We start from the raw sequence: 13219 nt of genomic DNA, 5'->3' as shown, positions 1-13219 counted from the left end.
GTACTTTTGTAAAAAATACGTTTGCCTGACCAAGTAAGTTTGCGCCGGGTGCCCAGGCTTTTCTTTTTTAAACCCTCCCCCTGACACCCAGAAGCCAACAACTGACCAATGCAATGCCCCTGCTAACCACAAATCATCCGAGGGGGTGGGTGGAGGTCAGCCGAGGATGTTTATTGTAACGGAAGCTCCCACCTTCGGGATATGGGGGTCAGTCTGTCACGTTTCACGATGACGACAAGACTCCCTCCCGAAAACGTCACTGGTTCGTTTATAAAAATAAAAAAAGGTACAAAAAATTATATAGATGATTTTTTTTCAATGTTTTTTTTCTTGATACAAACTATAAAACAGTTTGAGCAGCTCTTATATTTAAATAATGATTTTTAGTTTATCGTTTGATTTCCCCCCCCCCCCCCCCCCCATGTCATTGATACAACTGTATTCAAGCATAGTCATCGATACAGCGTTCACTGCCCTTGAGTTTTAGAAATAGGTGCAAGGTATTACCATCAATTCAGTTTCCCCCATACCCCCCGGGTAACACAATGTTAATGCACAGTGACATCTCCCACTGTGTCGGTCAGTCAGCTTACAAAAAAGACAGGCTGAATAGCTCAAAATTGAGAAAGTGGAAAAACTCAAAACTTCAGTACATTAAACCAGCAACTACACCACGACATTACAAAGATTAAGCTACTCTTTAAAGGAAATGTACCCTAATGAGCAGTCTAAATGCTGCAGGGGGGGATAACAGCACCTACCCCAAATGTCCTTGCTGTAAAATTGACTTTTTATTTATTTTATTCTATCAGTGGAGGTCTAAGGGACATGTTTCAATGATTTTATGCTTTCATCCACCAACACTGGGGCAACTCAATGTTACGCCGACTGGTTTGAAAAGGGTTCAGGCTGTAACCACAACCATTGCGGCCGGGAATCAGATTATGGTAGAAATGGCAGGTATTCAGACCAGCAACCAGAACGGCTGTAATTCTTAACCTGGTTCTAGTTGTATTCAGCAAATGAGATGGCTGGCAGCTGATACGTCTTACAGACAGCTCTGTGTACCCTTCCGAATGCACCAGGCTCCCCAGCCATGGGGCCCGGCAGCTGGGCTCGGGTGTAACCGGCAGCCCATCAGCCAATGGCCAGGCTCGGAGTACAAAATCTCAACACACTGACTGGAGGCAGCAAGGGAGCAGGTAAGTCCCCCACTGAATCACACTGCCAACTTCTGACTGCCTGTCATTGTGAATGGACAACACTGGAGGGTGGCCTGACAACCAGATACAGATGTGACAATCTATTGTCTTCTTCTGGGTTGGTTCCAACCAGCAGCTGGGAAGTGCAGAACACACCAACAAGGAGACAATTAGGTGGCAGGGCTGCCTCACACACAGCATTTACAAATAGTGCGACTATTCACTAGAATACAGAACCCTTTTTAAAGTCACTTCCAAACACTTAGTATTGGTGGAGATAGGACTGTCTCCGCTCCTGCTTGATGGGGTAGGATTTGAAGCCCTTGTTCATTGTTTTGTGCTGGGAAGCTTGTTGCTGCTGCTGGGACTGTTGTTGTTGCGTGTAGGAAAAGTTGGAAGAGATTCCTGTAGAAGGAGTGTTGTCACCGGCTGTTGACCACACGGGCGACTGGAGGATCTGCATGGAATCATTCCACTGGCTGACTGGGTTTGTCATCTGATACAGCGAGGTCCCAGGATTGGGCATTGTGTTGGTGAGGGATGCGGAGTGTTGCCAGGGAGCCTTCGGAGGCCAGGTCTTGGTCTTGTTATCCTGCGTAAGAAACTATCACAAATTAGTGTAATAGCGAGGTACATCACAGCAGAACTCTGCAATAAAAATCAACCTAGGTAAGAGGTGCTTTATGCAGAGGCCGAGAGGAAATTGAGAACACTTAGTTAAATAAACAACTCCGACAAAAAGGTATGGTAGCAAGACACAGGAAAAGTGATCCACGATAGTACTAGACTTCTATCAATAATACCAAGGTCTTAGTAACAGTACTGGTGTGTCTTCCATGGTCCTGGAGTTTCAGCAAAAAACTGCTGTGTGCGCAAAATCTTTGTATTGGGTCAAATGCTGAAAGTAGTACCCTGATATGAATCCAAATTAAAAACAACAACTGGTGCAAACACTTGGAACATGGAGACGACCAGCACTGGATCCACAGCAGAAATGTTAACCCTATTCCTCTCTCACCACCGATGCTGCCCGAGATGCTGAGAATTTCCAGCATTTCCTCTAAATTTCAGATTTGCTGCCTCCACAATATTTTACTTTTGTCCTTCAGTCACTCATTGCCCAGATTTGCACAGGTGGAAAACTGGTTAACAAACAGGAAGGAAGGATAAATGAGGCATTTGCAAGTTGTCAGGGTATAATTATTGGATTACCACAGGATCACAGCCAGGGTCACGACAATTTAAGATTTCTAATGAAAACTTAAAAGGTGGCACGGTAGCACAGTGGTTAGCACTGTTGCTTCACAATGGCAGGGACCTGGGTTCGATTCCTGCTTGGGTCACTCTCTGTGCGGAGTCTGCACGTTCTCCCCGTGTCTGCGTGGGTTCCCTCCGGGTGCTCCGGTTTCCTCCCACAAGTCCCGAAAGACGTACTTGTTCGGTGAATTGGACATTCTAAATTCTCCCCCTGTGACCTGAACAGGCGCCGGAATGTGGCGACTAGGGACTTTTCACAGTAACTTCATTGCAGTGTTAATGTCAGCCTACTTGTGACACTAATAAAAATTAATTAAGACCAAGAGACAGACAGTGATGTACCCAGATTTGCTGGCAATGTAAGGGTAGCTGGTAATGCAAGGTGTTTGATACGGTGCCACAACAAAGGTGACCACACAGAATAAGAGCTGATAGTGTCAGGGATAACACATCATCATGGATAGAGAATTGGTGAGCTAACAGAAAGCAGGGAGTAGGGTTAATGGGTCATTTGAGGTTGGCAATCTGTATCTAATGGAATGCCACAGGGATCAATGCTGGGGCCTCAACTATTTACAATGTCTCGGATGGAGGGACCAAAAGTCCGATTGCAAAATTTGCTGACGGCACAAAGATAGTAGGGAAGTCAATTGTGAGGAGGAACGAGGAGTCTGCAAAGGGATATAGGGATAGGCTGAGTGAATGGCCACAAATTTGGCAGAGTGAGTACAATGTGGGAAAATGTGAACTTGCCCACTCTGGAAGGAAGAAGAGAAAATCAGCGTATTATTTAAATGGAGAAAGATCACAGAACTGAGATACAAAGAGATCGGGGTGCGTGACAAGAACCACAAAAGGTTAGCGTGCAGGTATAAGGTTCATGGTGGAAGACGTAGGGGAGGATGTCAGAGGTAGGTTCTTTACTCAGAATGTGGTTGGAGCGTGGAACACACTCCCAGCTATGGTAGTGGACGGACACTTTAGGAACTTTCAAGCGGTTATTGGATAGGCATATGGAGTGCACTAGAATGATTGGAGTAGGTTGATTTGATCTTAGTTTCAGACTAGTTCGGCACAACATCGTGGGCTGAAGGGCCTGCACTGTGCTGTACAGTTCTATGTTCTCCAGTAAGTGATTAGGAAGGCAAATTACATGTTATTTTTGCAAGGAGAATGGAATGGAAAAGTAGGATGTTTTGCAAGAATGAAATGAAATGAAATGAAAATCGCTTATTGTCGCGAATAGGCTTCAATGAAGTTACTGTGAAAAGCCCCTAGTCGCCACATTCCAGCGCCTGTTCGGGGAGGCTGGTACGGGAATTGAACCACACTGCTGGCCTGCCTTGATCTGCTTTCAAAGCCAGCGATTTAGCCCAGTGTGCTAAACCAGCCCCTAGTGAAGAGTTGATGAGGTCATATTTGGTGTTCGGAAGAACGAGAGATCATCTTTCTGAAATATACAAGGTCCTGACGGCACTTGTCAGGGTAAATGCTGAAAGGATGCTTTCCCTTACGAGAGTGAGTTGAACCAGATAGAAATAGTTTAAAAATCAGGTGTCTCCCATTTAGGCCACAGAAAAGGAGATTGTTTGTTTCCCCAGTGTTGATAGTCTGTGAAAGTCTCTTCCCCAGCGAGCTGGAGATGCAGGCTCATGAATATTTTCTTTTTTATTAAAAACTTTAGAGTGCCCAATTTGTTTTTTCCAATTAAGTGACAATTTAGCGTGGCCAATCCACCTACCCTGCACATCTTTAGGTTGTGGGGGTGAAACCCATGCAAACACGGGGAGAACGTGCAAACTCCACACGGACAGTGGACCCAGAGCCGGGATCGAACCTGGGACTTCGGCGCCGTGAGGCAGCAGTGCTAACCACTGCGCCGCCGTGCTGCCCCTCTCACTGAATATTTTCAAGGCTGATTTAGAACACCGATTGACAAGAGAGGAAAAGGGTTATGGGGGGCCGCCGAGAAAGCGGAGTTGAGGTCAGCCATGAACTTATCAAATGGCGGAGCAGGCTAGAGGAGCCGAATGGCCTCCTCCTAATTTGTATGTTCATAAGGAGGACACAAAGAGCTTACAAAGAGATACAGACACGTTACGTTCGTGGGCAACAAGATGGCAGATGGAGTATAATGTGGGGACATGTGAAGTTATTCACCTCAGTCGTAAGAATGCAAAAAGATGTGAGATTCATAAATATTCATATTGAGAGAGGTTTGCGTATAGAACATACAGTGCAGAAGGAGGCCATTCTGCCCATCGAATCTGCACCGACCCACAAGATGGGGCTGGTTTAGCACAGTGGACTAAGACAGCTGGCTTGTAATGCAGAACAAGACCAGCAGCGCGGGTTCAAGTCCCATTCCAGCCTCCCTGAACAGGCGCCGGAATGTGGCAACTAGGGGCTTTTCACAGTAACTTCATTGAAGCCTACTTGTGACAATAAGCGATTATTAGTATTATTACTTAAGCCCTCACTTCCACCCTATCCCCGTAACCCAATAACCCCTCCTAACCTTTTTAGTCACCAAGGAACAATTTATCATGGCCAATCCACCTAACCTGTACGTCTTTGGACTGTGGGAGGAAACCGGAGCACCCAGAGGAAACACATACAGACACGGGGAGAATGTGCAGACTCCGCACACACAGTGACCCAGAGGGAAATCAAACCTGAGACCCTGGCGTTGTGAAGCCACAGTGCTAGCCACTTGTGCTACCGTGCTGCCCCAAATTCGCATGTTCATAAGGAGGACACAAAGCGCTTACAAAGAGATACAGACACGTTACGTGCGTGGGCAACAAGATGGCAAATGGAGTATAACGTGGGGACGGAATATAATGCGGGGAGTATAATACTGGCTCGGAGAATACAGAAGGTTAGAAGGCTGGGACAGGAGGCAATTAGGAAGTCAAATGGTATCCTGGCCTTTAGTGTAAGAGGACAGGAGCACAAGAATAAAGAAGACTTGCTACAATTGTACTAGGCTTCGATGAGGCCACACCTGCCATTTTGGTCTCCAGTGAAGGTGGTAGAGTGAAGGGTCACCAGATTGGTCCCTCTCTGGAGTTTAAAAAAATCAGGGGTGATCTCATCGTAACTTACTAGATTCTGAAGGAGCTCGACAGCGTATTTAACAGGTTATTTCTCTGACTGGGTAACCTAGAATAGGGGGTTGATCATTTAGGACTGAGATGAGGAGAAATTACATTACTCAAAGGGTTTGCAAATCTCTGGAATTCTCTACCCAGAGGGCTGTGGATTTTTTTAAACGTTGATTATCTTTAAGGCCAGGATTGTCGGGGACATTGTGGGTGGGAAAGTGGTATTAAGGCCGATCAGCTACAATAATGGTTGGGCTGGCTGCGGGAAACAAATAGTCCACTCCTGCTCCAATATGTGCTGTAACTTGTTACGTGAAGTAGTTCTACAGCTGGAACCGGTAAAATTGTACTCCAGAGATGTTAAATGCCCCCTTCTCCCCAACGCTCACACACGTATACCTCGGAAGTTTGACCATGTAACATTTGGAGAGAACAGGACATCTGTCCAACTATTTCTACCCCTGGCAGCAGGAAGGGTGGAAGAGAAAACACAGTATATTTTTACACATTTGTAACATGCAAAACTTTAAATGATGGGGAAAGACGATTTATGTTCATACCTGGCAAAGGTCATCTGGTGTGGGTAAGACAGGAGGAGACGGTAGATTAGCAGTCTCTTGATCACCACTGCTGTGTTTTCTGCAGAACAGAACAGAACAGTGAAGGTATCTACGCACAGCGGGCCCCTCACAGAGAGACGAGAGATGGAATATTTCTATAGCACCGTTCACAACCTCAGTGTTTCATGGTCAATGGAAGCACCCACTAATGTGCACTGTTGCAACATGGGAAATGTGACGGTCGACCTGCGCACAGTAAGATCCCCCAAATTGCAATCCCATCCACCTGAAAGTGGAGGTGTGGCACTCCCTCAGTGTGACAATGGCAGCGTCAGCCTGGATTCTGTGCTCAAATCGCTGGGCTGGGAATTGAACTCATGATTCAGAGACACGGATGTTACCCACTGAGCCAATGCTGACACCTAACCAAGAATCTCCATGCAGTACTGAGAGTTCTGCGTGGTCAGCCTGTTTCTCGGTGGATGTTATAGGTCCCCAGCACCAAAGGACAAGCATCTCTCTCATTGACCTCCGTCAACATTCCTCTCACGGTGACTTCCGGTTGCGGCTATGCAGAGCTAAGCCGCACGTTTGGCAGGAGACTCTTCATGCTGCTTTCAGGAGCTTAAGGTGGAGCTGCTGGAGTCGCTGAAGGCTACCACTGGTAAGCTGCTGGAGACTCAGACAGCCCAGGGGGCCGCAATCCGGGAGCTGCAGCAGCAGGCCTCCGAAAGGGAGGATGAGGCCGCGGCCGTCGCGGGGAAGGTGGAGATGCACGAGGCGCTCCATAAAAAGTGGCAGGAGCGGTTCGAGGAGATGGAGAACCGGTCGAGGTGTAAAAATTTACGGTTCCTGGGCCTCACGGAGGGGCTGGAGGGGTCGGACCTGGCGGCTTATGTGGTCGTTTTGCTGAACTCGCTGACGGGAGCTGGGTCCTTCCAGGGGCCCCTGGAGCTGGAGGGGGCCCACAGAATACTGGCTAGGAGGCCCAAGCTGAATGAGCCGCCGCAGGCGGTGCTGGTGCGGTTCCACCGGTTCGTTGACCGGGAGTGCGTGCTTCGGTGGACCCAGAAGGAGCGGAGCAGCAAGCGGGAGAACACGGTGGTGCGGATCTACCAGGACTGGAGTGCGGAGGTGGCTAAGCGGAGGGCCGGGTTCAACCGGACGAAGGCGGTGCTCCACAGACAGGGTGTGAAGTTTGGCATGTTGCAGCCGGCGCGTCTGTGGGTCACCTACAAGGACCGTCACCATTATTTCGAGTCCCCGGAGGAGGCGTGGGCCTTTGTGCAGGCCGAGAAATTGGACTCAAACTGAGGGTCAGGGATGGGGGTTTTGTATGTAAATGTAACTGTGTCTATTTTTTGGAGGGGGGGTTCTCTGTTTCATGCAGGGTGTGTGTTGGCTTCAGGGTGGGTGGGACGATGTCTTTTTGTATGGATCTGGTGGACGGGTTCGGGCAGGGAGGTAAACTGGGAGTGCGGGAAGCTGGTGTCTCCATATGACAAGAAAATTAAAAACTGCCTGAAGGGGGTAAGGCTGTGGGATTAACGCTGATTCCTTGTCCCAAAAGGAAACTGGATGAATTTCTGGAGGTTTGGAAATGAACATCAACTCCCAACCATCATTAATGGTTGGAAGCTCAATCAGGACCTGGAGCTGAGAACTTCAGCAATTCACTATGTCTGGGAATTCATGGGGGCAGGATTTTAATTTGACCCCATTTCTTCGGGTTCTATGTCAGAACGCAGGGGGCCCCTGTGGACGAGGTTGGACACGATGCCAGTCAGGCTAGACAGTTCTCTGCCCAATGTAACCATGTTTTACATCAAGTCAGACAGTAAATTAGCTTCTCACCTTCTCTGTTTGACAGCAGCAACAAGGTCAGGCCCTGAGAACATGGAAAATAAACTGTCTCCATTGGCAGAAGAAGCTTCATCGCTGGAGCTGGCAGAATCGCCCTGGGTCCCTGACCAGCTCATCATATCCCTGGAAAACACAGGGGTGGGCAGTTTGCAGGTGGTGGGAGAGAAGAGAGAGACATATAATCAGCTCCAGATTCACCTTGGAATTTCAATCCCATCTTTCTCGGGGAGGGGGGGAACATGCACATAAGACCATAAGACATAGGAGCAGAATTAGGCCACTCGGCCCATCGAGTCTGCTCCGCCATTCAATCATGGCTGATATTTTTCTCATCCCCATAACCCCTGATCCTCTTATTAATCAAGAACCTATCTATCTCTGTCTTAAAGACACTCAGTGATTTGGCCTCCCCAGCCTTCTGAAGCAAAGAGTTCCACAGATTCACCACCCTGTGGCTGAAGAAATTCCTCCTCATCCCTGTTTTAAAGGATCGTCCCTTTAGTCTGACATTGTGTCCTCCGCTTCTAGTTTTTCCTACAAGTGGAAACATCCTCTCCACGTCCACTCTATCCAGGCCTCGCAGTGTCCTGTAAGTTTCAATAAGATCCCCCCTCATCCTTCTAAACTCCAACGAGTACAGATCCAGAGTCCTCAACCGTTCCTCATACGACAAGCTCTTCATTCCGGGGATCATTCATGTGAACCTCCTCTGGACCCTTTCTAAGGCCAGCACACTCTTCTTTAGGTACGGGACCCAAAACTGCTCACAGTACTCCAAATGGGGTCTGACCAGAGCCTGATACAGCCTCAGAAGTACATCCCTGGTCATGTATTCCAGCCCTCTCGACATGAATGCTAACATTGCATTTGCCTTCCTAACGGCTGACTGAACCTGCACGTTAACCTTAAGAGATCGTGAACAAGGACTCCCAAGTACCTTTGTGCTTCTGATTTCCTAAGCATTTCCCCATTTAGAAAATAGTCTGTGCCTCCATTCCTCCTTCCAAAGTGCATAACCTCACACTTTTCCAGATTGTATTCCATCTGCCACTCATTGCCCACTCTCCTAACCTGTCCAAGTCCTTCTGAAGCCCGTCTGCTTCCTCAATACTACCTGTCCCTCTACAGATCTTTGTATCATCTGCAAACATAGCAACCCGTGCCTTCAGTTCCTTCCTCCAGATCATTAATGTATAGTGTGGGCGGCACAGTGGGTTAGCCCTGTAGTCTCACGGCGCTGAGTTCCCAGGTTCGATCCCGGCTCTGGGTCACTGTCCGTGTGGAGTTTGCATATTCTCCCCGTGTTTGCGTGGGATTCGCCCCCCACAAGCCAAAGGTGTGCAGAGTAGGTGGATTGGCCCCGTTAAATTGTCCCTTAATTGGAAAACATTAATTGGGTAGACTAATTATTATTATTTTTTTAATTTAATGTATATTGTGAAAAGTTGTGGTCCCAGCACCGACCCGTGAGGCACACCATCGGTCACCGGCTGCCAACCTGAAAAACATCCTGCACTCGCCATTCTGAAGCTGCCGAACGGTAGAGAGCTATTCAATTAGATTTTCTCATCTGGCACTTACCCAGTTCCCAGCCAGATATCATTGAATAGCGGCCAAGAATCCAAATTCATTTTTCTCCCTCCTTAAACCTGAAGCCCATCACAGCAGCAGCCCCCCCCCCCCCCCTTTCCAGGCCTACTGCCACCACCAGTTGCAAAAATCCCCCACCATAATCTGCAAGGCAAAATATCCACTCAACATTCATTAACCGCCCCGGGACTGAGTGATGTGGCTACATTCCGCGAGACAACCTTGATCCATTCGGCTCAGGTACGCCGAGACTGAGGCCAGTGGTATCTCAGGTCTCTTCATAGAATCCCTAGAGTGCAGAAGGAGGCCATTCAGCCTATCAAGTCTGTACTGATCCTCCAAAAGAGCACCCTAACCCAGGCCCACTCCTCCGCCCTACCCCTGTAACCTTTCGACATTAAAGGGCAAATGAGCATGGCCAATCCACCTAATCTGCACATCTTTGGACTGTGGGAGGAACCTCCCCTCTTCAATGGAGGCCTGCAATGAAGTTACTGTGAAAAGCCCCTAGTCGCCACTCTCGGGAGCCTGCTCAGGTATACAGAGGGAGAATTCAGAATGTCCAAATTACCTAACAGCACGTCTTTCGGGGTTTGTGGGAGGAAACCGGAGCATCCGGAGGAAACACACGCAGACACGGGGAGAACGTGCAGACTCCACACAGTGACCCAAGCCGGGAATCGAACCTGGGACACTGGTGCTGTGAAGCACTGTTCTGCCATGACAGTGAGGTATGGATTCAGGAAGTGGGAGAAATAATAGTGACATTCTCTGGATTTAAGCAAATGAAATGTTAATCGCTGCAGTCAAGAGATTAAAACTGGTCACTGGTTCAATCGGCCTCGACTAGCACATTTAGTAAATGGATCACTGAAAGCAACAGTGAGAATAAACTCACGGTGCTCACACTCTCTTGGGACACATGCACCCCATAACTGCACAGCATCCCAATAGTCATACACTCACTACGCCAAGACACATGTGTGCACCAGACCCTCGCACTCCAGCCAATACACCTGCACCCTCACACATCCCTATTGCACACACCTGCCAACCCGCACGTGACATGCCTGCCTGCCCTCTCCATGCTACAACACCACGGGAGACACATACCACACAATGACACCAAAATGCACTGCCCCCTCCAATGCCACCCCCCCCCCCCACACACATACACACAGGGAGCCCCCCCCACACCCACACAGGGAGCCCCCCCACCCACCCACACATACACACAGGGAGCCCCCCCACACCCACACACAGGGAGCCCCCCCCCCCCCACACACATACACACAGGGAGCCCTCCCACACCCACACACATACACACAGGGAGCCCCCCCACACCCACACACATACACACAGGGAGCCCCCCCACACCCACACACATACGCACAGGGAGCCCCCCCACACATACACACAGGGAGCCCCCCCACACCCACACACATACACACAGGGAGCCCCCCCACACATACACACAGGGAGCCCCCCCACACCCATACACACAGGGAGCCCCCCCACACCCACACATAGGGAGCCCCCCCCCCACACATACACACAGGGAGCCCCCCCCCCCCACACCCATACACACAGGGAGCCCCCCCCCCCACACCCATACACACAGGGAGCCCCCCCCCACACCCATACACACAGGGAGCCCCCCCCCACACCCATACACACAGGGAGCCCCCCCCCCACACCCATACACACAGGGAGCCCCCCCCACACCCACAGGGAGCCCCCCCCCCCCACACCCATACACACAGGGAGCCCCCCCCACACCCACAGGGAGCCCCCCCCCCACCCCCACACACAAACACAGGGAGCCCCCCCACCCAGGGAGCCCCCCCCACACCCACACACACAGGGAGCCCCCCCCCACCCCCACAAACACAGGGAGCCCCCCCACCCCCACACACAAACACAGGGAGCCCCCCCACCCAGGGAGCCCACCCCCACACACACACACACGGAGCCCGCCCCCACACACACACACACAAACACACAGGGAGGCCCCCCCACACAAACACACAGGGAGCTCGCTCCCACACACATACACAAACACACAGGGAGCCCGCTCCCACAAACATACACAAACACACAGGGAGCCCCTCCCACACACACACACGGAGTCCCCCCACACACATACACAAACACACAGGGAGCCCGCTCCCCCACACATACAAACACACAGGGAGGCCCACCCACACAAACACACAGGGAGCCCGCTCCCACACACACACGGAGTCCCCCCACACACATACACAAACACACAGGGAGCCCCTCCCCCACACACACACACACACACACACACACACACACGGAGTCCCCCCACACACATACACAAACACACAGGGAGCCCGCTCCCCCACACATACACACAGGGAGGCCCCCCCACACAAACACACAGGGAGCCCGCTCCCACACACATACACAAACACACAGGGAGCCAGCTCCCTCACACATACACAAACACACAGGGAGGCCCCCCCACACAAACACACAGGGAGCCCGCTCCCACACACATACACAAACACACAGGGAGGCCCCCCCACACAAACACACAGGGAGCCCGCTCCCTCACACATACACAAACACACAGGGAGCCCGCTCCCTCACACATACACAAACACACAGGGAGCCCGCTCCCACACACATACACAAACACACAGGGAGCCCGCTCCCACACACATACACAAACACACAGGGAGGCCCCCCCACACATACACACAGGGAGGCCCCCCCACACAAACACACAGGGAGCCCGCTCCCACACACATACACAAACACACAGGGAGCCCGCTCCCCCACACATACACAAACACACAGGGAGGCCCCCCCACACAAACACACAGGGAGCCCGCTCCCACACACATACACAAACACACAGGGAGGCCCCCCCACACAAACACACAGGGAGCCCGCTCCCACACACATACACAAACACACAGGGAGCCCGCTCCCACACACATACACAAACACACAGGGAGCCCGCTCCCACACACATACACAAACACACAGGGAGCCCGCTCCCACACACATACACAAACACACAGGGAGCCCGCTCCCTCACACATACACAAACACACAGGGAGCCCGCTCCCTCACACATACACAAACACACAGGGAGCCCGCTCCCACACACATACACAAACACACAGGGAGCCCGCTCCCACACACATACACAAACACACAGGGAGGCCCCCCCACACATACACACAGGGAGGCCCCCCCACACAAACACACAGGGAGCCCGCTCCCACACACATACACAAACACACAGGGAGCCCGCTCCCCCACACATACACAAACACACAGGGAGGCCCCCCCACACAAACACACAGGGAGCCCGCTCCCACACACATACACAAACACACAGGGAGGCCCCCCCACACAAACACACAGGGAGCCCGCTCCCACACACATACACAAACACACAGGGAGCCCGCTCCCACACACATACACAAACACACAGGGAGCCCGCTCCCACACACATACACAAACACACAGGGAGCCCGCTCCCACACACATACACAAACACACAGGGAGGCCCCCCCACACAAACACACAGGGAGCCCGCTCCCACACACATACACAAACACACAGGGAGCCCGCTCCCACACACATACACAAACACACAGGG

At 51.0% G+C, this 13219-nt stretch overlaps 1 protein-coding gene across 1 annotated transcript in view; it reads right to left on the bottom strand.

The window, feature by feature from the left end:
* Positions 1-407: 407 nt before the first annotated feature.
* LOC119971067 (granule associated Rac and RHOG effector protein 1-like) overlaps positions 408-13219 on the bottom strand; it is an 86380-nt gene continuing 73568 nt past the window's right edge. The window contains 3 exon segments of the mRNA XM_038806208.1: positions 408-1794; positions 6127-6205; positions 7981-8112. Coding sequence (XP_038662136.1) covers positions 1465-1794; positions 6127-6205; positions 7981-8112 — 541 coding nt within the window. The 3' untranslated portion in view covers positions 408-1464.

The sequence above is a fragment of the Scyliorhinus canicula genome, chromosome 9, assembly GCF_902713615.1.
Source record: "Scyliorhinus canicula chromosome 9, sScyCan1.1, whole genome shotgun sequence".
NCBI lineage: Eukaryota > Metazoa > Chordata > Chondrichthyes > Carcharhiniformes > Scyliorhinidae > Scyliorhinus > Scyliorhinus canicula.
This window is presented reverse-complemented; position numbering and strand designations above follow the sequence as displayed.